Raw genomic sequence first — 21,054 nt, forward strand, 5'->3', positions numbered from 1 at the left:
TCTCGAGCGGCTTGAGACTCGGGTGAGCTACGGGAACGCTGCCAATGAAAGGTCACTTGAGCTACCCACTAGCCGTGCATCATTCGTTCTAACGGGCTCTGGTTCATTCTTGTTCACAGCGCCATCGCCCATTGCTGGCGTCGCGCAGGTCTCACGGTCAAGCACGAGCACACTGCAGACGCGGTTGGACTGCAGGCCAGAAGTGTACGTCCAGTCGATACGGTACTCTCTGCAGACATGGCTGACACGCAGCAGCTACACTAGCCGTCTACCAACAACATGGCCGAATCATCCGCCGGGTTTTGGAAGCTACCTGCCGAACTCAGGATCATCGTCTACGAGCTCGTCTTTCCACCAACCCACGATACACACCTCCCGATCGACCTCTTCGCCGCCGAGCCGCCCACAAAGGTGCCTCTGCTCGTGTGTCGCAGATTCTACACAGAAGCTCACGGCATCTTCAAGACCTCATACCAGCGCTATTGGTCCACGACTCCCTTCGCCGTCAAGTCGAGCATGCTGCCCACTACCGAAAGAGCTCCGTACACAGAAGAGCACGTGGCAAGACTTGATGCAAGTGACCTTGAGCACATTTCACGACTTACCATCCACTGGGAATTCGACCACTTGGCAGAGATGATGTATGAACTTGCCGCGCCAAATGGCTTCTGGCGAATCATCGATCCCGCCAATAGCCACCCCGACAATGGTAAACACGGAACAGTGTACGTACGATGCCCAGGTCGTGATCGGGTCTGGCTGTATGAGTGGGATTACACGGAGGAAGTTGATGACTTGAACAGCCAATGCACTTGGTCGGATCGCGCGACGATGAAGGATGCTATTCGATTCCTGTTGTACTTGGACGGACGCGATCCGCCGGCGGACGAGACTGGTTGATAGGAGTCCGTGGATGCCTGTCAATGCCACAGCGCTCAAGATCGTGGATGAAGATCTTGACGGTCGCTGGGGAATCAGTCGCTGCGGCGTTGTCGGCCCTGCGTATAGCGGCAGGTCTCCACGACCAGGAGCCGCTGGACGGTGACGAGCGTGAGGTGGATACTGGCCACATACACTGCTCAGGGGCCTAACACTTACGGAGAGAGAGCAAGATCGCCAAGCTGTCCACGATATTCGAGTGAATACAAGAACCTGCATACACTACCACACATTCTCACCTGAGCTCACACTGAGCTCCAGTGAGTACAATCGCCCCATTCCCCTGTTTCGTAATGTCACCTTCGGTACACGATGCGCAACCCACGTTCAGCGTGCTCACGACGCTACAAGCACTGGCAATGGCGATCAAACGCAAGATGGCGTCCGCTCCCGGCTATGGCAGCAAATACTTCAGGCGTACCAGAAGCACATCTGTCGAGGACAAGGTATACTCGAGGCAGCGTGGCGGGCTCTTCCTTCGTGCTAATCTGACTTCCAGCAGAGACCGAACTTCTTGAAACTTCCACCTGAGCCACGCAACTACATCTACGATCTTTCTCTCGTTCAAGCAGGCATACGCATACAAGTCACTCCTCAGCTCAAGATCCCTGGCCTTCTAGCAAGCTGCCAGCAGATACGACAGGAAGCAATTCGGATATACTGGCTGCAGAACGAGTTTGAAGTCAAGATCTTCGACCACGATGTCAGAGTCTGGATCAGATTCTCGATTCTACTGTGCGGACTTGAAGAACTACAGTAGAACCAGAATGCCAACCTGAAGATCACGGTGGTGGGCAATGGCAACAGAAGATGGGACAGAGCCGTGGTTTGGTGCGGGTACAAGCGGGCCATGTCTGTGGTCAGACGCATGCGAGGAGGTCGTATGAGAGGACAAGGTCGGCTCTTGTTGTAGTGAGCACTGGCGGGAAGATGACGGCGGCTCATGATGAGAGCTTCTTTGCTCGTCAATGATGTGCAGCTGATCGAATTGAGTCAAGACGGACATAGCAGCGATATCGGTTTGACGGGCATCGCCATATCCAGGTACAAGAACGTCATGGCAGAGACTCACCAATCCCGAAAGCTCACATGAAGTGCCTTTGTGGGCTGACCAATGTCAAGGTTACACTAAGTCTTGGCAAAGCGCCAAGTTTCGGATCCAGTGAATGCAAACGTCGGTGCTGTCAAGCTCACTTTCCACTTCATCGCACTTTTGTAAACCTCAGCAGTACAACACACCTCCATCTCAACCACGACCAGCGATGGCGCCAAAGCGCAAGAGGCTCGCCGCCGCTGATAGTCCTCGCAAGCGCGGCAAAGGCGGAAACAGCAACACATCCAAGAAGACAAATGTATGAGTCTGAGCATTACCAGCGGCGGTTGACTTTGCGGTGTACTGACTGATTCTTAGCCAAAGTCCACTTTATTCACACTGCCTGCCGAGCTCAGGAACCGCATCTACGAGCTCGCTCTTGTGACCTCCGATCAGGATACGCGGATCCGAGTCAGACCCCAGCTCAAGTTTCCTGGCTTGCTATCCACTTGTCGACAAGCTCGAGCCGAAGCACACAAGATCTACTGGTTCCAGAACAAGTTCAACCAGACAGTCCGCGACTGCAACGGCAGCTTGCACATCAAGTTCGAGCGCCTTCTCTTCGACAATATGGGGGAGGCAGCTTTTCAGATCGACTTTACGCTGATCGTAGCCGGCAGAAAAAGTTGGGCAAATTTGCTTGAATGGTGTCGGCAGCTTCACGCAGATGAGAATGGGTCAAGTGGGCTAAGAATGGACCCTAACTGGAACGCGCAGGAAACTGTAGTCGCAGCTGCGCATAGGATCGCATTCACGCATGGCGAGAGTACGTGGGAATGCTGTCTTGAAGCTCTGGGTGCTCTGCGAGCTGTTGCTGGACTGTCGAGTAAGAAGTGGCTGGACGACTAGTACGAACGACTGCTTCCACGGTGCAAAGTGGTCAGGGATGCAGGTGACAGCAAGCAGCCGAGAGAACCAGCTATATTGGGTGTCGGTCAGGCGAATCAGACTCCAGGGCGTCTTTGCTGGACCCGTAGATTCGGTGAATGGACATGAGGCACATGTGATTCATGTCCCGCTTTCCCGCCCTCACAAAGTCCTTGAGCAGAATCTCACGCTTGTAGCTCACGCTGAAGTCTGCACTCTGTCACCAACAGAATCTTCACCGCTACCACTACCACTACCACCACCACGAGAACAGATGGCACTTAAACGCAAACGGATCACCAACTCCGAGGGCGCCATCCAACGTGCTAAGCATGCAGATGGAGTCGAGTCGCAAAAAGATGAAGTATGCACCTCTCTACACCTCACATTCTTTGCGCAAGACCAACCACTAACACAGCCATTAGCAAGCACCGACTCTTCTTACCCTGCCAGCAGAGCTCCGAAACCGCATCTACGAGCTCGCACTTCTGCGACCCGGCCTCATCTCCATTACGTCAAGCTTAAAGGCACCCGGTCTACTAGCGACATGCCGTCAGATCCGTGAAGAAGCAAGCAAGATCTACTACCTGCAGAACAAATTCGAGATGGACATTCGCGACTGCGACGGTACATTGGGTAACGCCTACCTCCAGCTGTTGTCACGATACGCGAGTCACGACACCCAAGCGCATTTGAACTTCAGTTTCATGGGCAAGAGGAACTGGACCAATCTGATGGTGTGGTGCAAGGACTTGTATGAACGCCCTGGGTCTCTTTGTATCCCACTACAGGACGGTCAATGTCCTCTCGTTGCAGTCGTAGCAGCGGCCCACAGTATCACGCTCTCGCACACCAATAGCTCGTGGCAAGATTGTCTTGAGGCGCTCAAGGCGCTCAGACATGCTGTGGGAACGTTGGACAAGGCTTGGATGAAGGATTGAGTCTAGGAGAAGGGGGAAGCCATGGGTCTTTGCAGACACCAGCAGACTCCAGAACCGGCCGGTGTTAGTTGCTGCCTGGAACGACGCCTATCTCCACGAGCCAGATCAGGTAGTCATTGATATAGTTCATTGAATGCAAATGCTGACTTCACGCATCGCTCCCGTTGTCTTGTGGGGTGGCGAGAATTCCTTGTCCCGGGAAAGCAGGGACATGAGTATTAGAACTTTCATTTCATTCGTCCATCGCCACAAAAGGCGGATAACAGTAACGATCTCGGGATAACATTGGTATCTTTTTTGCACAGTTACTCCATGATGCTCCTCTCCCTCGAAGACGCCCGCGTTCCCATGCTATTCCATACTCCGAGAGCGACTACTAGGTACGCCTCCGTACGATTCCCAGATCATTTACACAAGGTACATCGAAAGGATCTCTCGACACCTAGTCAATCGTCATCCTTTGCGGCACCTGTCCTAGCGGATGTGGTGGACCGTTGTACGTGTCGCCACTGACTGCCCACTTCCCGTTATCGAGCTCGCTGGCATTGGGAACTTTCCTTCGCTGGATGTGAGGTTTCAGGCCCTTGTTGAAGTTGACCATACATGTTATTGCTGTACCGATCGTGACCACCAGCGACAAGAGCGTCAGGACCGCGAATGTTGTAAGTGAGCTCTTTACCGCTGCGTAATCTTTCATCCTCGGAGGTGTGTACATCCTGACCAGCTTAAAGACGAAGTAAGCCATGGCGGCGAAGTAGACGATGATGATGCAGACTTGACCAATCCGGGACTCGCGGCGGGTGATGAAGCCGGCCAGGCAGAGCAGAATGATGGTGATCGGGATCGCGGCGATGGTAAGGTAGAATTCCGAGTCAGTGGTCTTGGTCACGACGACGACGAACTGGACCGTGAAGCCGAGGAAGAAGAAGAAATCGAACTTCAGGAGGGCGATGTAGATCTGCGTGAAATTGTTAGTGGTGGGACATACGTTATGGTAGGTGCATTCTGACCTGATACGTGAGATACCGCCTCTTGAGGCGCAGATCTGCGGAGATGTGCTTGTAGATGGTCCAGGCGAATTCGTTGTATAGCTTCCAGGCCACAAAGGTCAGGGCGATGGTGCCTAATGCCACGACACAAGGCGCTGCAATGAGGAACGGCTTCAAATCCCTCCATGTATCTTCGTCGATGTCTCCGGAAGCGCGCAGCTGTTGCACTGCCTCATTCACCTGGTCCATCTGCACCGACGAGTAGATGAGCATGCCGACGTTGTATATGCATATTCCAATGACTTGAATAGTATTCTTCAGCCTGAGAGCATCCCACGCCAGAACCAGCTCGTACAAGTATCCAAAGATGAACAGCGCCAGATATGTCGGTATCGTCTTGGTCGGTTCTGGCGCATCGTCCGGTTTGCCTTCCAGCTTCAGACTGGTCTGGAACTCGCCAAAGACGTAGGCCTCCAGCGCGAGACTGGCAATGGCTTGTACGAGGACAATGAGCATGAATGCCCACGTCCATTTTGTGTTTGGCATATACATGCCCTTCCGCCGCCTGCCCTGGTTGTCGATTAGACCTCGAGTCGGCAGACCCTCGCGGTCATGGTACCCTCCGGCGGGCTGTGGATCGTATACGGGCGGTCGCTGGGAGGAGAAGGAAGAATTGCCAGACAGAGGCTGGTAGGCCGTGTCCGCGCCCCCGCCTAGCAAAGAGGTTCGGTATTGATGTTGTTTCGAAATGTTTGCGGTATTGCGCGGCGAGAGCGCGCGAGAAGAGGGCGGTGGTTGGAGCGGAGTGGTGGGGGTGGTGGTAAGGAGCGGTTTCGTGGAGTGTCGCACAATGGCAGCGGACTGTCACGTCGGTCCTCGTAAGCGTGCCTTGGCTGGGGAGGCTGATGCAGTTGTGGTGCAGCAGTAGCGAGGGAGTATTTCTGGGCGGCCTGAGGTAGATATAGAACTAGCGAGTGGCTGACGTATTGTCGCACTGATGGTGATTGTGCTGTCCGGTATTGTCTGCTGGGCGGAGACAGCATCAAGGTGACGAGGTGACAATGTGACAATAGAGTCGCCGTTGGGTGCAAGGTTGGTAGCTGTTTGTCGCCGTCGAGTCGGGATGCGTGTCAGGGTCCTCGGTAGATAAGGTTCGACGACAGCACAAGTCCCGTGGCACGTCGTATACTGCAGGTGTGCTCGTATTGTATGCACGATGATCGGATGTTGAGAAGGGGTGTGAAAGGAAAGAGTGTGAGATACAGTATTGGCGATAATGAGATGGAAGTGATGAAAGGTCGCCGCGACTGTCGTTCGTCACATGTTGTCGGGCTACATACGATGCTACAGTACACGTACATCTACTTCTCTGTCTTCGGCATTGTCTTCAAGTTCCAGGCTCAACTTCCAGCGCTGTGCTAATTTCTAAGCGTGGCTGAGGCTCGTGCCGCGCCGCGCCGTGCCGTCTGTGCTCAGAAACACCAGGTATCGTAAAACTTTCCAATCACAAGCCACCACCACCACCACCACCACCACCACCACATCACAGACATTGCTCATAGTATCACATGGTATGTCAACCCCTTCCCATCCAAATCTACACTCCACCCCGAATGATGAACAGACAATTCAAAGAACCGTTGCGAATGACTCTCCTCGAGAATGATCGCAAACATTAACCCAATATCTGACCCAACACTACACTCCTACCTTCCTCTCCAGCAAGGCAATGGTGGAACAGTAAGCTGACTTGACTTGCAGTACATAGTCTCCGTAATGTCCAAACATATTCTCCTCCGCCGCTGCCGACCACATCTCTTCTCCAGCTTCAGACGCGTGCAGCGCGCACACCCCACGCCATCTTTCACTTCCTCGTCATGTGTTCGAGAGCATGATGTGACGCATGACTACGAGAAACGCGTAGCTCAACTACAGGCAAACAGACCGCTGGCAGAATGCTACCCGAGACTGTCGGAAGAGGTGGCATGGAGACGTGTAGATAGGACAAGTCTTGACAATCAATATGGGCATCTTAAGCCAGATGAGACATACTCCGATGCATTGGATCCCTTAGTCGGTATAGCTGTCAATCAGTGAGTTGACATCTTGGACGACGGCTGACATATCGTAGGAAGAGTTCAGTCAGTCAGAACTGCTGGCTCGAAGCTTGTCTTCATCGACATCAACACGTTCTCCGGCAATATCCAAGCCGTCTGCCAGTTCAGCAAGCTCCAGCAGGAAGACAGCAACATAACCATAGAGAGCTTCAAGGCTTTTGGTAAGCTCATCAGGAAAGGCGACTTTTGGTCTGTAGTAGGGCATGCGCACAGGACTGCCCGCGGTGAGCTATCAGTGCGGGCCACGGAACTACCCACTCTATTATCGCCTTCGCTGCACCAGATTCCCGAAGCGCTGGAGGATCCCGAAGCACGAGCACGAGCTCGCCATGTCGACATGTTGGTCAATGCGGAAGCCATACAAACACTGCAAGTCCGGCATCATGTCGAGGCAACGATGCAGCAGTTCTTCAACGAGCGGGGCTTCACCAAAGTCACTACACCTCTACTTGGCGCCGGTGCAGGTGGAGCTGCTGCACGACCTTTCGAGACAGAGGCCACCGAGCTGGCTGGCGAAAAGCTGAACTTGCGCATTGCGCCCGAGCTATGGCTGAAGCGTCTTGTAGTCGGCGGTATGGATCGCGTATACGAGATGGGGCCTGCTTTCCGCAACGAAGGTGTAGATGCCACGCACAACCCGGAGTTCAATATCTGCGAGTTTTACCAGGCCTATGCCACGCTGGAGACACTAACGCTACGCACAGAAGAGCTGATCCATAGCCTCAAAGGGCAGATGCAGGCGCTACGTGAGGAAGGTATCTTCAAGGACCTGCCAGATATTGACCCGATCCTGGAGAAGGACTTCGCTATGATCGAGTTCATTCCTGCCCTGGAAGAGAAGTTGGAGGTCAAGCTGCCAGCTCTCCAGTCGGCAGATGCATACGACCAGGTGTTGGAACTGTTCAAGCGCCACAACATAGCAGTACCATCCAACCCGACATTGGCACGGCTCCTTGACGCCTTCTCCGCCCACTACCTCGAACCGAATTCCTTCGACCAACCAATCTTCATCACAAATCACCCTGCATGTATGTCACCGCTAAGCAAACACTTCACCTGCGAAAAGACAGGCCAGATTGTCGCCGCTCGCGCCGAGCTCTTCATCAATGGCAGAGAATACGCCAACATGTATGAGGAGGAGAACAGTCCTATCGAGCAGAGGAGGAAGTTCGAAGAGCAGCTGAAGCAGCGAGAGACAAATAAGGAAGCGATGGAGCTCGATGAGAGCTACCTAAAGGCGCTCGAGTGGGGATTGCCGCCCACAGGTGGGTGGGGATGTGGTGTGGATAGGCTGGTCATGCTGTTCAGTGGACGAGAGAGGATTAGTGATGTGCTGGCATTCGGGAGTTTGAGGAACGTGGTGGGATTGGGGAGTGGGCGGCGTGGATGAGCTGGCAGGACATGACAGATACTCCACTCATGATGTCCAGCGTTGAACGCCACCGCTTTGCCGCGGTTGGACTCGAGGGCATGCGACAAAGCGGTCGCCATGTCAGCAATGGTTTGCTTGTCGGGTCAGCAGTCGACTATCCTCATGCTCGCTCCGCTCAATGGGCTTCGAGACAGATATCAGTGTTTGCTATGTCCGCGTGGACAGCTATCGCATGGCCGGGACGAGTCTTGAGCATGTCGTTCGATCGTGCCATGGAGGCACTCTACCAGTCTCACAACATCGACATATACCATCCGGGTCCATAGTCGCCGCTCATAGCGAGACCTACCACTACCATGGACCATGTCCGCCAAACTCTCAATCGCGCAGTGAACTTCACCATCCCCGATATTCCTGCGTGGGCCAGGCAGATTCGTCAGGACAGACTATCAAGAGACGAGGAGGACACAGCATCACGAAGAGGATCGAATGCATCGTCGAATAGTGATGTTGATGTCGCACATCGCGAGTGGGAACGTGAGAGGGCAATGTGCTTGCTAGAAGGGCGAATGTCCTTCGATGATGAGCGCAGAGCAGTATGGAGAGAAAACCCCGAATACCCTTTCGCCCCCAAGGGCGGCTCGACTGTCGGCTCTTCATATGCCACCGTCAACACCTCATCCCACACCTCCAGCGCAGTGCCCATAGTCGACAAGCTCCTAGGCTGGACCTCCCACTCCCTATCGTCACAGCTCCGCCCTCCCCACACCAAGATGAGATCCCCCGACTCCAAGCCAGACGCCTGGCTCAACTCCTCACCCTCCCTCCCTCCCAAATCCGCCTCCGTCCGCCTCCGCTCCTCTTCAACCGACAGCGAATGGACCCTCGCACCTTCAGAACTCGCTTACCGCCCCAGCTGGCTGGCATCAAAGCCCTCAGAGCCTTGCGGCGTGCACAGAACGGATGCGCCGCCTATCACGAGGTTGTATGCGGGGCCGGGAGCGCAGGTTAGGGATCATATTGCGATGGGGGGCACGAGGATTGAATTTGTACCGAAGTCTGCGGCGGTTCAAGTTCAACGGCCGGTTGAGGCATATTGTTCTCCTGGGCAGAAGGGGAGTTTGGAGGAGAGTGGTAATTCCGTGGAGGTGCTGTTTGGGAACAGTGATGAGAAGTTGCGGCAGATTCCGTGCGGGATCATGGCGATGAGGCAGAGGGAATTGGAGCTGGAGAGGAGAGGGAGTGGGTCTGTTGAGCCGGGGGATTCGATTAGTTGCCATGGCGGTGAGGCAATGTCGGCTGCAGGTAGGGCGAGGAATGGACCGGTCGTACGGCCTCCTGAGCCTGTGCTGCTTAAGGGCCTGAGGTGGACGGAGTATAGCTACTTTGGAAATGGCGATCGAGAGACGGCGATGCAGAAGGATGGAGATGTTGAGAAGGCGGCATTCAAGTCTGGACAGATTGAGAGAGGAGGTGATGGAGTAGGCAAAGTTTGGAGTCCGATGAGGTGGCGGATGGTGTGGTTGTATGTTTTGATTCTTGTGTTGTTGTGTCTGGTTGGTATTTCGGTTGCGCTGGCGTTTGCGCTGAAGAAGCGCGCGTGACAAGATGCAAGAAGCGAGTGTGGAGGTATTGATTCTGGTAGTAGAGTCTTGAAAGACACTTCGTGAAGAAAGTAAGAACAAAAGGAGCAGAGCAGCGATTTCGAGAAGCATCGTGCCCTTCATCCTGATCCGCCATACCGTACATTCTTAACATCCCTGAGCTCATTCACATGCCAAATCGGCACGTCCTCGGCGACCACCACTTCCACTCTAATATTCCCCTCGCAAAACCTGTCCCTTCACCCCGATAACTCGGGGCAATGTGGTGCAAGGCCACAGCAAGTTCCAAAAACTGCAGCACTTGATTGTGTGTGCACTCAACCTCACCAATTTCTACCGAAACTAGTATAGCCAACGCCAATATACTACCAAAACGACTATCCACCCGATCAGCCTATCAAGTTCAACTTGTTGGCAAGATTCAACCTCGACAGTATTGAGATGGTTAACAGCCAAATTCCCAACTTCAAATAAAACCCTTTAGGGTTTTCCTTAGCACAGGACGCCTGTGTTAAGTTTTTTGCTGGTAGAAAGATGCTGATGCTGGAGGGAGGGTAAGGGAGTTCAGTGCACAGCGTGATAGGACTCTCGACAGGACAAACTTGCGATACGCGAGGCATGAACTTTCTTTTTTTACAGACAGGGTGGAAAGCTGTCAACGCGAGAGCAAAATATCTTGCCACTGTAGTCTCTGCTAGTCGCGGGTGCCCTATTGTCAGGAGGAGACTTCAGAGAGCGCACAGATCTGGACTATGGCCATGTATGGACAGCGGGTTTGTAGAATGTCCGGTAGCTGTCCGCTTTCACATGTCACCGGCACAACCCCGGCTGCCACCGATTTCACCCTCATAAACCCGTTCAAAAGTGATGCCTTCACCCGATGATTCGGGGCGATGTGGTGCAAGGCCACAAATAAAATGATACCGTTGAAAGCCGGCAGAGCCTTCTTATGAGATGAGCGAAGGGCGTTGTTGCTGCTTCACGTGCACGGAGCAAGATTCACCGGTCCGGAGCTAGCGGGCTGTCCTAGCTAATTGCGACTTTTCTGAACCTTTTTCGACCAATTAGCGATCGCCTCGAATTTGGCAGCGATGCTCGTTGTTAAGCGTAACGACCGACGAGTGCTAGCCATCCACCGTAGCGACGTGTGAGCTTGCGAACACTCGAGCGTAGGTGGTGGCGTCAGCGAGGAGGGAGTGGAGCTCTATCACCAGCCCTCAACTAGCCTTGACGCCCGCTCTGATTGGTCAACTTCCAAGTTTTAGGGTCACGTGACCTACCGCACTGTGCCTGTTGGCGAACTCGCAAACATATACTCGTCGCTAACGCCTATGTCGTCGTATAATAAGCACTGTACGTCGGGTAGCGGTAGCGTGGATCGCACGCTACTTTGCAGTCTAGAAGGGTTGGTAGAGAGCTCTACTCCGCTACGCTTACCTTTGGAGGTTCACAACCGCCAACAGCACATTTTTGTTATTCTCACTCCGGGGCGCTTTGACCCTCACCGCGCGCCCTTCGCTCAACAACTACCAGAACCCAGTTCGAGAGTCTTCCAGACCTCGACCCAACGCATCAATCTGGCGTGATCAATGCAGGCGGATTCAAGTCGGATGGACACAATGCAGGTGGAGTCGACGGACCACGACGGTCGAATGCGAGCAGTATCAGCACATGATGACTGCGGAGTTAGCGAGCTCGCTCTGGATAAAATCCCAAGGACCCAGGGGTTTTCCCTAGACACATGGTGCGCAACATGCGTCTAGGTTTTTTGCTTAGCGGATTTTCGGTAACGTGAAAGCAACTGGTTAGAGGAGCCGGCTTTTTGTACCAATAGATTGGACTGTTGGCGGTAGGGATGGCGTTGTTGATTGTTCAAAGTTCGTGATATTTGAGGGGCAATGCGTCGAGTTGCGTATATAGCGCAAGACCTCCTCAGTAAGCCTGTCATGGAAGTGCTTCCGTAGCATTCACAGCCCGCTCCTTTTGCAGTCCATCAGTAAATCGAGTGGCGGAGCCTTGAGCTCATCGACTCTTCGACGTACAAACTACAGACGTAGATTGAGACGATGCTGGGAAGCGACCGCAATGTCTGCAGCTGTCTTGTAAGCAAATTTGAGCTCGGGCCAGTCTAACATGCACTAGTGTCGACTTTCACATGTCATCGGCAAAACCCCGGGTGCCACCAATTTCTCTACATAGTCGTTCGGCAAACTTCCGCTCCCGTCCTTCGGGACACAAATGCAGAACTTGTTGCCCTAGATGGCTCAAGTTCACTGAAAATGCAAAGGTGCATCATGTAGATCTCAAACCAGATCCATGGATGCAACCGGCGGATCCGCTTTGAAAAAACTCTCGACGGTTTACACCATCTCGAGAGTTTCCTCACCCACAAGTGTGCGCACACACTTGTGGGTAGGTTTTTGCGTGTTGCCTATCTGCTATCATCACACACGGGCGTGGGCCTCGAGTCGGCTATGTTGGACAATGTAGCGTCCGTCCATCTTGCATTCTGAACTTCTCCTACTGTTGTCGTGATGTACGGGTCGAGGTATAATGCGCAAGACCGAGCACTCGGGTCATAGGTATGACATGATAGAGACTGACAGGTGGATGTTGTGGTTCGAGCGTGATACATACGCCCAGTGGTAAACAGTCTGGCGCTCTTACGCCTTTTTGCGGCGATTCTATCATTAGATTGTATCAGTCGTCCACGGTGTAGATGACATCGGACAACAAACATTGTCGAGGCAGAACTCGATCATGCTGCCAAAGCTAAAGGTGACCCACGCCTTCGTCCTCTTCTTCAGTCTCTTCTTCCGCGCTCTCCCCATCACCTATGCCATGTTCCATGCCATCAAGTGGATCGGTTTCTGCAGCCATGAGTGGAGCTCGATCCTTCTTGTCTCGCCGGAAGTGAGAAGCAATACTCAATACGAGAACGCTGAACCCATGCACCAGAGTACTGCCGAAGACGACGAACGAGATGACAGGCCAGACAGTCTCGATTGCCTTCTCCCGGTTGGTGAAAGGTGGTGCATAAACGGGAGGGCGAGCATCTGGCTCGCTGGTGCCGTTCTCAAGCACTGCGCGGGCTTCGATGGCTAAGAACAATGCCCCAAGGCCCATAGGTCCTACATGGAGGTCAGTTCATAGACATAGGGAGGAGTGGGCATGTAATGCTTACCGAAATGACCGCAGAAGAGTGCCTCCCAAACAGTCTTGATGTCAGGAGTCCAGCGGTAAACGGCGAGCATGACAGGTATACGCCTAAGTAGCAGTACCAGCACCGAGAAACCGACCAACCGGCCAGGTGTGATCCATGGTGTCATTTCCGTAGGCTTGAAAGCTTTCCAGGGCAGAATGGTACCGAAGTACACGAACATGGCGTTGTTGAGCAGTAGGTCAATGATCTGTGGCAGTGCGGTCTGCTTGGTCTTCTTCGCAAACCAGCCATCTCGAGCAAAACCATAACCAGCCCCGAAAGCCACCAGAAAGTCGTCCGATCCCAACGTGGAGCCGACTCCAACGCTAAACAAGGCAAGTAGAAGGTAGAACACCACGAACCCAGCACGATCGATGTAGTCTCGTGCCTCGCTGAAGCGTAACGTCCAGTTGAAGAATGTACCTATGCACAATCCGATGAATGTTCCGAAGACGCATTGCCATAAGATCGTGATGAGGAACCAATCTCTGAGAGCCATGTCGCCAGTTGGCTGGGTAAGTAGGTACAGTCCGAGGTAGAGAAATGGGAAGCTGATGCCATCGTTGACTCCTGTTTCGGCGCTGAGCATGTCCTTGAGACGCTTTGGCACACGAACGCTGAATTGACTGTTGGAGAGAATGCTGGCTGCCAATACTGGATCGGTAGGTGTTAAGCATGCAGCGACTACCATCGCGGTTGGGACGTCGGTCTTGAAGATGAGCCAGACCAATAACGCGCAGGTGACCCAACCGACGGCCATTACTGGTCCCAGCATCATGGCAACAGAGCGCCAATGTCTGGATGCATAATACTTGGGTAGCTCCACGCCGACTGCGAAGACTTGAATGCCTACGATGACACGGGTGACTTCTTGAATAACGTTGTCTCCCTGGCAATTGTCAGCATCCGTGTGTGTCGAGTCTTGATGATGGTTGGTAATCCTACCCATCCCCAGCCATGTTCTCCTGGTTCATGATTGCCATAATTGCCTTTCGAGAAGTTGGGAGTGATCCAGCCAAGCACCTGTGGTCCAAGTATAATGCCGACGACAAGTGCGATTGGCGGCTCCGAAAGGTGAAGACGATTTCGCAAGAACTTTGTGAAAAGCACGTAGCTGATCAAGAAGGTCGACAGTAGCAGATAGGATACATGAGGCGGTGTTGCCTCGATCTGGCTCCAGACCATGTTTGCAGTCGTGGCGAATCTCGAGATGGAGATGTGGCTTCGGTCTGCAGATGGCAGGTACTGTTTGCCACGATCTCGAGGAGTTTTGGTCGTAGGGCGATGTCAGGACGATGAAAGATTCAGCGCGTGTGGACTATGTGGAAGTTGCGAGAACAAAGTCTGCAAGATGTTCAATGTTCTCTGGCAAAGTTCTTGATGCCGTCACTGTTGTCCGTTCACAGCCGTTGACACAACGTGATGCTCGTCTAAACCTTGGCTGCATGCTGGTTGGAAAGCTTGTTTTCAGTCTGTCGGCGAAGGGTCACAGTAGCCGTCGACGGCGATGATTTCGACCGCCAAAGGTACTGTCAGGGCATTCGTGGCGTGGCTCCGGGCGCAAGGGAAAACAATCGCTCAGTATGTTGTTGTGTGAGATGGCCTTGATACATGTATTGCTGCTTCAACGTCACAGTCTAGCCTCAGTACTGTAGCACCAGTCAGGTCTATGTAGTTCTACGCAGTCCTGCAGCTTTTGAGCGGGTGTCGTGACTGTTCAGACAAATCGACTTGCCTGGCCAAGGCTCATTGAGCATATACATGTATGTTGCATCTTGGTACGGGTTTTCATGGACAGCACCTCCCAGCTTCTCGAACGATAGAACTACTTCCATTTCTAGTTCTAGCAGGGGACGGAAACAGCCGCTGGCATGCGTCACACGTGCAAGTTGCCTGCACGATTCTTTTTCCATCAACAACAACCTGAACATCTCCAATATTGCGGGCAGCACACAGGACGCGTACTCAACAGGAACGATATCGCACCCCGCGTGCGACCAGTAAGCAAGTCTTGTCTCTCAGCTGCAGTCTCGCTTGTTCAGCCATCAGATGCGCAGCACCTCGCGAATCCTTCGTAATACAGCGACATCACACGTTTCCACCCTCCTCTGATCATTGTTGTCCGGCTCTTTGGTCCTCTTACCTCTCTGTCCAGATCTCGTCATGTCGAAGAGGAGCTTCCTGACCAACATCACTCCCTTGCCGTCCACCGTCTCACGAGAAGCGGCGATAGCACAACTCCACGATCACCGGGCTATGATTGAACTGAATCCGCTGGTGCTACGACATGAGCTTACCGAACCTCCTCCAAACGCGTCAAAAGACGAGGCAGAGAATGCTGTCTGGTACGAGATTACCGATCGAATCAACTATTTGCCCTGGGCATTCGCGAAAGGCGAGATCGCGTACAAGGCGTGCTTTTACGACTTGCCCAATGGCTTACAGACTCACGTCTTTGCGCCTGCGGGCGTAGACATCAAGAGCAAATGGAGCGTTCGTGGCAACATACCGGGCGAACCTAGAGAGCCTCATGAACTGGGCGTCAAAGTTCCCGCCGAAGGACTCTACATGATGGAGGAAGTTGATTTGCGATGCAACTTCTTCATGAGCAACTTCGTCAGAGGAAATCTGAAGAAGTCTCATGCAGTCGTTGCGGATAAGATGGTGGAAAGAGCGAACGCTCATGGTATGCAGGCACCAGACAGTGTTGTTTCGTCAGCTTACGCGTCGACGTGAAGGCAGTCGGCAGCAATTGACCTCGTCACCATTACTCGGGCCAATTTCGAGTCTTGACTCTACAAACCGACAGCCGGAGATACAGCATCAGAGTCCGCTTCGCTGTGCCTGCGTCGGCGCCGTTCATGACTCGGGCTGTCGCTTCTTCCATCCACACGATTTGGACCAACACGATCCTGTTCCCGCGGTACCTAGGAAATGTCAGTCCAGGCCTCACTACGCCATGTCTACACCCTCTGCCTCCTCATATTCACAACCCTCTTCAGCTGCGCATTCCCCGCGTCCATACTCCGAGCTGGAAGGCTCTCCAGGTGCCAACTCTTGTCTATGCACAGGTGGCCTTCACGAACGAGAATGTCGTTTCTATCCTGGACTGCCATTGCCGACCTTCTCTTCCTTATCCATAGCAGAAAGTCTTTCAAGCTCTCTGCAGCATTCGCCGACCGCGGCGTACGGCGTTACTGCTATCGCGCCAGGAGAGCCGATGCGAGTCACTACTTCCGACGTCGAAGGGGGCTTCGTGCCGCAAAGACCGGGTCAACAGGCCGAACTTGCGGCGTCGCAGTCGCCTACTGACCAATCTTGGCGAGAGAGCGCATTGCGGCCGGAGCCTCTCAGACCTCGTGCTGACGAGAGGTCCGCCCGCGCTACGGGATCTCGCACCACGAACGAAACGTGAGGTACTGGAGCATCTTCTAGTCTACTGTCATCTGAGATAACTCCGCGAAGTCCGTCTCTGACGTGCCGCTGATCTGCACCAACGCTCTGGTTCCTGCATTCCTCTCCCAGCCTGGCAGCCGAGAGGAATGCACGCTGCCACAAAGCCATTCTAGTGTCTCACGTCACCACGAGGAGGCTAGCAACGAGCCTCAGCCAATCCAGATTGTTCCTCTGGCTACAATGTGGAATGCTTGTCGGCCAGCACGACCAGTTACAATAGCTATGTCGTGGATTGTATATCTCTCAGGTGACGACCTTCGCCCAGTGCGGAAGTGTGTTGCACATTTCATATTAGACAAGCTACTGCTATCCTCTGACTACTGCGACAGCCATCATCCTCGCCAACTTCCACTACAGCAATCGTACTCATTTCTGCACGATCGATCGTATTATTTCTGCGATGGCTGCAGTCAGTCACAAGCACAACTACCAAATCCGGCCGACGAACAAAGAGCCTGACTTCTCAAGTCTATGCGACAATGTCTTTGACCAATACCTCGATGGCGACGACCTTTTCGCTTTGGAGGGCGGCAAGCGTGAAAGAAGTAGCTCAGACGGGTCTGGAAACCTCTTCGACTTCTCAGGCTCGAGCGAACAAAGCAACCAGACCTCCGCAACTTCGCCTATACTTTCTTGGGAAGAGCCCTTCTCAGTGGTCGAGAGCATAGAGACAGAAGCAAAGCAGCCCAAAGCAAAAGCTCCCGGGGACTTTTGGACAAGAAAGCTTCGAGCTCTCGAACAGAATGCTGCAGAGTGTGAGAAGCGCCAACAGAAGCTGAGGTCAACAAAGTCATATGGTGACTTCCTTAGTCTAGGAGGTCATCCTTCACCTCCTGCACTACCTTCGTCGCCCACGGACCAATCATACTCGTTACCACGCCAGCGGTCACGACTTCCTGCTGCAAACGGAAGGAAGACACCTACCCAGCGCAGTGTCACCAATGCCCGATCGGTCTCACGTGGGCGGCCTGTGGGTGTTACGAAGCCTCCCGCCTCTGCTGCTGCACACCCATATGCCACGATCCGCAAGTCGAGAGATGTCTCGCCGTCCAAGATGATGAACCCATCACGCTATCGTGCAGGTTTCAAAGATGTCTGGGCAGAGCGTATTCAAAACAGTCCCAAGAAGTATGAGCTGAGGTTGCCATCGCAAGCGTTCCCAGACTCTCCGCCGCCTTCGGCGAGGACGACACAAGAAGCTTTCGCTGCTTTCGGATCCTCCATTGCTTACGCTCCAGTTCCTGGCTGCGATGATCAGATCTCGCCTTTGGCGAATACGTTTCAACAAGCAGCTCGACTCCATACACCAATTGCGTCGCCACTGCTGAGTCCTGGCAGTCATGCGGTATCATCTTACTTCGAGCCGGCGCTGCCACTACCTGGCAATCCGTATGCACCTCAGACTGTGCCTCTCAACGATACCGCCCCATTCTATCCGGACAACAACGCGCAGTTAGCAGCAAACAGGATCCAGTCATTCGATTTTGGCTTCTCAAGCTCACCGCCAGTCGCAGACGTATGGCCTACGGTGCCATCTTTCGCGGAGCCAGCAACTGCACCAATCTTGACTGATCCGTTCAGCAACCAGGATCCATTCGGCGGGCTCGACGATAACGACACATTCGGTCTAGGTATCAGCTGCGATCCCAACATGGTTTCCAACTACACCACCGGACCGAACCCATCATACTTACCGCAATCAACCTACCAACCAGCAGCTTCCATGGCACCGACCAGTCCGTTCTATGTACAATCGTGCCCGAATGGTCTGCCAATCTCACCGACTCGACCATCATACCACAGAGACCCCAACACCCCAAGTCGCCGCATCTCGCATTCGCCTTCTCCGCCAGCTACCGAGTCTCGCTCCAGGCGTGCTTCGTCTTCGAGACGCGCGTCTCGCCATCGCAGAACAAAATCTACTAATTCGACGCCACGGCATCCACAAAAGGACGGCGGCGGCGGTTTCGTCAACTTCACGCCTTCGGACAGTAACAAGATCCTGAGCGGTGTAGCGCCTTCCGGGAGCTCGAAGACTAAGGCCAGAAGGGAGAAGGAGGCAGCTGATAAGCGGAGACGCCTTAGCCAAGCGGCCATGAGGGCGGTGATTGAGGCTGGAGGCGATGTGGAGACTCTGCAGAGGGCGGGACTGATTGCCGGGTAGTGTGATCGATTGAAGATGCTGGTTAGCGATAATCTGATGTGTATAACCTTGACATGAAGCATTTGCAATGTATCACTTCCTCCACACTGTTACAGTCGTCATAATATGTCTACCTCCACGATTTCTGCCCGTCTCCTTCACGGAATCTGCCGACGTTTACCCTGGCTCGCTATCTCAACGTGTTGCGCTTCCTGACCGCCTTCCTTCCACGCACCAGGTACACGCTCTCGTTCGCATCGATCATGCTCGAAAGCATGGCCTTGCATCCCGTGGCCATAGTTTCTCGCGGATGACGATCCAACTGGCTGGCTTTCTTCACTTCTCGTGATCTTTCTTCTTGCGACAGTAGTCCCATGCCGCTGCATGCTTCGATCATCCTGGCCGTGTTCCTGGTGTCCCACCACCCACGGTTGCTTTTGCTTCACACCGCCTGGTCATCGGTCATCCGTAAGCTGTTTGGGCGTGACTGGAAGTTTTGCGCTGGGTTTGTTGACGGTGAGTAGAAGAGTAGAAGAGAGCAGGTATGGACGGGTGACTATTACTCTTTCTGTTTTCATACTGTTTGTTACTGTTGTTGTCGTCGCGGCAGGAGGAAGTTGAGGAAAGATGGCGAGAGGTATTTATCAAAGTCAACCACGACCTAGGATCACTAATTACTGCTCCGACACATCTTCGAGCTCGAGGGAATCGGAGGATTGGAATGAAGACGAGAATGGAGTGCGGTTTGCATGCTTGGAGGGTCTGCCAATTGAAGAGCAGTCGGGCAGCAAACACAGAACACGATGGGTCCAGCGCCTCTCCACCGACCGTCTGAACCCCGAAGCATCACCTTACGACTCGGACAACAAGTATGAGAACCAAGTCCTGGGATCGTGCGGCGCTATCCTCGTCCGCTCCGAGTTAATGTCGGATCCTATACAAGACTTCAAGACCCTCGCTGCTAACGCCGAAGAAAGCACACGTCACGCTGTCAAGCACCTCTTCAACACCTCAGATCGGTGTCTACGAGAAGAGTTCAGGAATCAGGGGATTTGGGGCTCTGACAGTGACGACCCTTGGGTGCTCGTCTTTGAACGTCTATATGTCTCGCTCTGGGCTCGGCGTCACGGCTGGGCGTCGAAGCTGGTCACACGTCTCCTTGAAGAGGTCGTCGATATGGCGAGACGGGCACATAAAGCAGTCGTCGTACTTACCATGCCTTTTGCGCCTGAGAAGGAGGTGAAGGGCGGAGCCGTGAGTTGGGAGGAAGGGCTGCGTAGTGCTAGGGCGTTCTGGAGGAGTCTTGGGTTCGTGAGGATGGGAGAGACGTTGTTCTTCGGATGGACGAGGAATGTACAATGTGTAGATAAGACGGTGTGTTTCAAGAATCCCGTGCAGGAGGAGGATTTAGACTATGACAGCGACGTCGATGGGCGAGTGGGGAATTCGAAGCTATTGTTGAGGTGAAGAGACAGACGGGTGTACACTAGTGACAGGGAACACCGGTGGAATTTTGAGGGAAGGATACAGTATTGGCGTTCATGGCATTTCATATATATCATGATCTCCTTATATCGCTACATCGTCGAGGGTCGTGAGAGTATACTGCGTGCTTTACTCCTTGAAAGGCAAAGCTGGAAGTGGAATGAGTCCACCTGGTTGCGAGTAAATGTTGATAGCCTCAGTGAACTTGTCTGCAATTTGTTGATTGATTCCAGGAGCGAGGTTGGCGAAGGCTGGTGTGAGCTTAGCAGTGATGGCTTGTCCAAGCTCGGCGGATTGCTGCTTCTGTTCTACAAGGGACTTCTTAACGGTGGCGGATACAGAGGCAATACCAAGGACGGCAGCGTCGAACGCTGGCTTCTTGGACTCGATCTTGGTGAGGAGAGAGGTTGTGTCTGGTAGTAGGTCGTTCAAGATGGCCAAGCCGATGGTCAAGCTGCCTGCATCGTCCAGAGGCTCCGATGCTTCGGCTGCGGAAGTCGCTGTCTTGAGCGATTCACCGAGGTCTTTGGTTTGTTGCTGAATCTTGAGGACCTTGATGAGCGAGTCGAGATCGCCTTTGTTGAAGGTGCTCAAGGTAGAGTTGACGGTCTTGATGTTCGCACTGACGTTGTCCAGGGCAGCAGCGATGTTGGCAGCACCGCGCTTCTCGACGACTGCAATCGGGCTCGCAATGGCGAGAGTAGCCAGAAGGCCAGTGAAGAAGACTGAGCGCATGTTGTCGGTGGAATAGTCTTTATTCGTGGATTGCCTGATGAGGAAGGATGAAGCTGAATCAATCTTCTTTGCGAAGGGGTATGCGTCGATTATGTACCACCTACCTGTCTC

General features: G+C 53.5%; 10 protein-coding genes across 10 annotated transcripts; 7 read left to right on the forward strand and 3 right to left on the reverse strand.

Moving 5' to 3' along the window:
• Positions 1 to 516: 516 nt before the first annotated feature.
• Positions 517 to 900, forward strand: CLAFUR5_04348 (uncharacterized protein; the record flags this gene model as incomplete). Its single annotated transcript, XM_047903496.1, has 2 exons — positions 517 to 709; positions 743 to 900. The coding sequence occupies 2 exons, from the start codon at positions 517 to 519 to the stop codon at positions 898 to 900; spliced, it is 351 nt and encodes a 116-aa protein (XP_047760795.1).
• Positions 901 to 1,232: 332 nt separating this feature from the next.
• Positions 1,233 to 1,699, forward strand: CLAFUR5_04349 (uncharacterized protein; the record flags this gene model as incomplete). The annotated part of the gene is made up of 2 exons (XM_047903497.1): positions 1,233 to 1,385; positions 1,439 to 1,699. The coding sequence occupies 2 exons, from the start codon at positions 1,233 to 1,235 to the stop codon at positions 1,697 to 1,699; spliced, it is 414 nt and encodes a 137-aa protein (XP_047760794.1).
• A 502-nt stretch (positions 1,700 to 2,201) lies between these two features.
• Positions 2,202 to 3,840, forward strand: CLAFUR5_04350 (uncharacterized protein; the record flags this gene model as incomplete). The annotated part of the gene is made up of 4 exons (XM_047903498.1): positions 2,202 to 2,291; positions 2,351 to 2,880; positions 2,939 to 3,263; positions 3,325 to 3,840. The coding sequence occupies 4 exons, from the start codon at positions 2,202 to 2,204 to the stop codon at positions 3,838 to 3,840; spliced, it is 1,461 nt and encodes a 486-aa protein (XP_047760056.1).
• Positions 3,841 to 4,282: 442 nt separating this feature from the next.
• Positions 4,283 to 5,381, reverse strand: CLAFUR5_04351 (UPF0658 Golgi apparatus membrane protein; the record flags this gene model as incomplete). Its single annotated transcript, XM_047903499.1, has 2 exons — positions 4,283 to 4,798; positions 4,851 to 5,381. 2 exons carry the CDS (start codon positions 5,379 to 5,381, stop codon positions 4,283 to 4,285), a joined length of 1,047 nt encoding a protein of 348 aa, XP_047760057.1.
• Positions 5,382 to 6,397: 1,016 nt separating this feature from the next.
• On the forward strand, positions 6,398 to 8,336 carry CLAFUR5_04352 (Lysine--tRNA ligase, mitochondrial; the record flags this gene model as incomplete). Its single annotated transcript, XM_047903500.1, has 3 exons — positions 6,398 to 6,400; positions 6,591 to 6,906; positions 6,961 to 8,336. 3 exons carry the CDS (start codon positions 6,398 to 6,400, stop codon positions 8,334 to 8,336), a joined length of 1,695 nt encoding a protein of 564 aa, XP_047760054.1.
• A 338-nt stretch (positions 8,337 to 8,674) lies between these two features.
• On the forward strand, positions 8,675 to 10,396 carry CLAFUR5_20179 (uncharacterized protein; the record flags this gene model as incomplete). The annotated part of the gene is made up of 2 exons (XM_059463016.1): positions 8,675 to 9,799; positions 10,274 to 10,396. The coding sequence occupies 2 exons, from the start codon at positions 8,675 to 8,677 to the stop codon at positions 10,394 to 10,396; spliced, it is 1,248 nt and encodes a 415-aa protein (XP_059318964.1).
• Positions 10,397 to 12,694: 2,298 nt separating this feature from the next.
• CLAFUR5_04353 (Na(+)/H(+) antiporter 1) lies at positions 12,695 to 14,309 on the reverse strand (the record flags this gene model as incomplete). Its single annotated transcript, XM_047903501.1, has 3 exons — positions 12,695 to 13,053; positions 13,107 to 14,013; positions 14,070 to 14,309. 3 exons carry the CDS (start codon positions 14,307 to 14,309, stop codon positions 12,695 to 12,697), a joined length of 1,506 nt encoding a protein of 501 aa, XP_047760055.1.
• Positions 14,310 to 15,287: 978 nt separating this feature from the next.
• CLAFUR5_04354 (Developmental regulatory protein wetA) lies at positions 15,288 to 18,744 on the forward strand (the record flags this gene model as incomplete). The annotated part of the gene is made up of 2 exons (XM_047903502.1): positions 15,288 to 15,810; positions 16,910 to 18,744. 2 exons carry the CDS (start codon positions 15,288 to 15,290, stop codon positions 18,742 to 18,744), a joined length of 2,358 nt encoding a protein of 785 aa, XP_047760060.1.
• A 606-nt stretch (positions 18,745 to 19,350) lies between these two features.
• On the forward strand, positions 19,351 to 20,190 carry CLAFUR5_04355 (uncharacterized protein; the record flags this gene model as incomplete). The annotated part of the gene is made up of 1 exon (XM_047903503.1): positions 19,351 to 20,190. One exon carries the CDS (start codon positions 19,351 to 19,353, stop codon positions 20,188 to 20,190), a length of 840 nt encoding a protein of 279 aa, XP_047760061.1.
• A 147-nt stretch (positions 20,191 to 20,337) lies between these two features.
• Positions 20,338 to 20,943, reverse strand: CLAFUR5_04356 (uncharacterized protein; the record flags this gene model as incomplete). Its single annotated transcript, XM_047903504.1, has 1 exon — positions 20,338 to 20,943. The coding sequence occupies one exon, from the start codon at positions 20,941 to 20,943 to the stop codon at positions 20,338 to 20,340; it is 606 nt and encodes a 201-aa protein (XP_047760058.1).
• Between the last annotated feature and the right edge of the window lie 111 nt (positions 20,944 to 21,054).

Source organism: Fulvia fulva, chromosome 4 (assembly GCF_020509005.1).
Source record: "Fulvia fulva chromosome 4, complete sequence".
NCBI lineage: Eukaryota > Fungi > Ascomycota > Dothideomycetes > Mycosphaerellales > Mycosphaerellaceae > Fulvia > Fulvia fulva.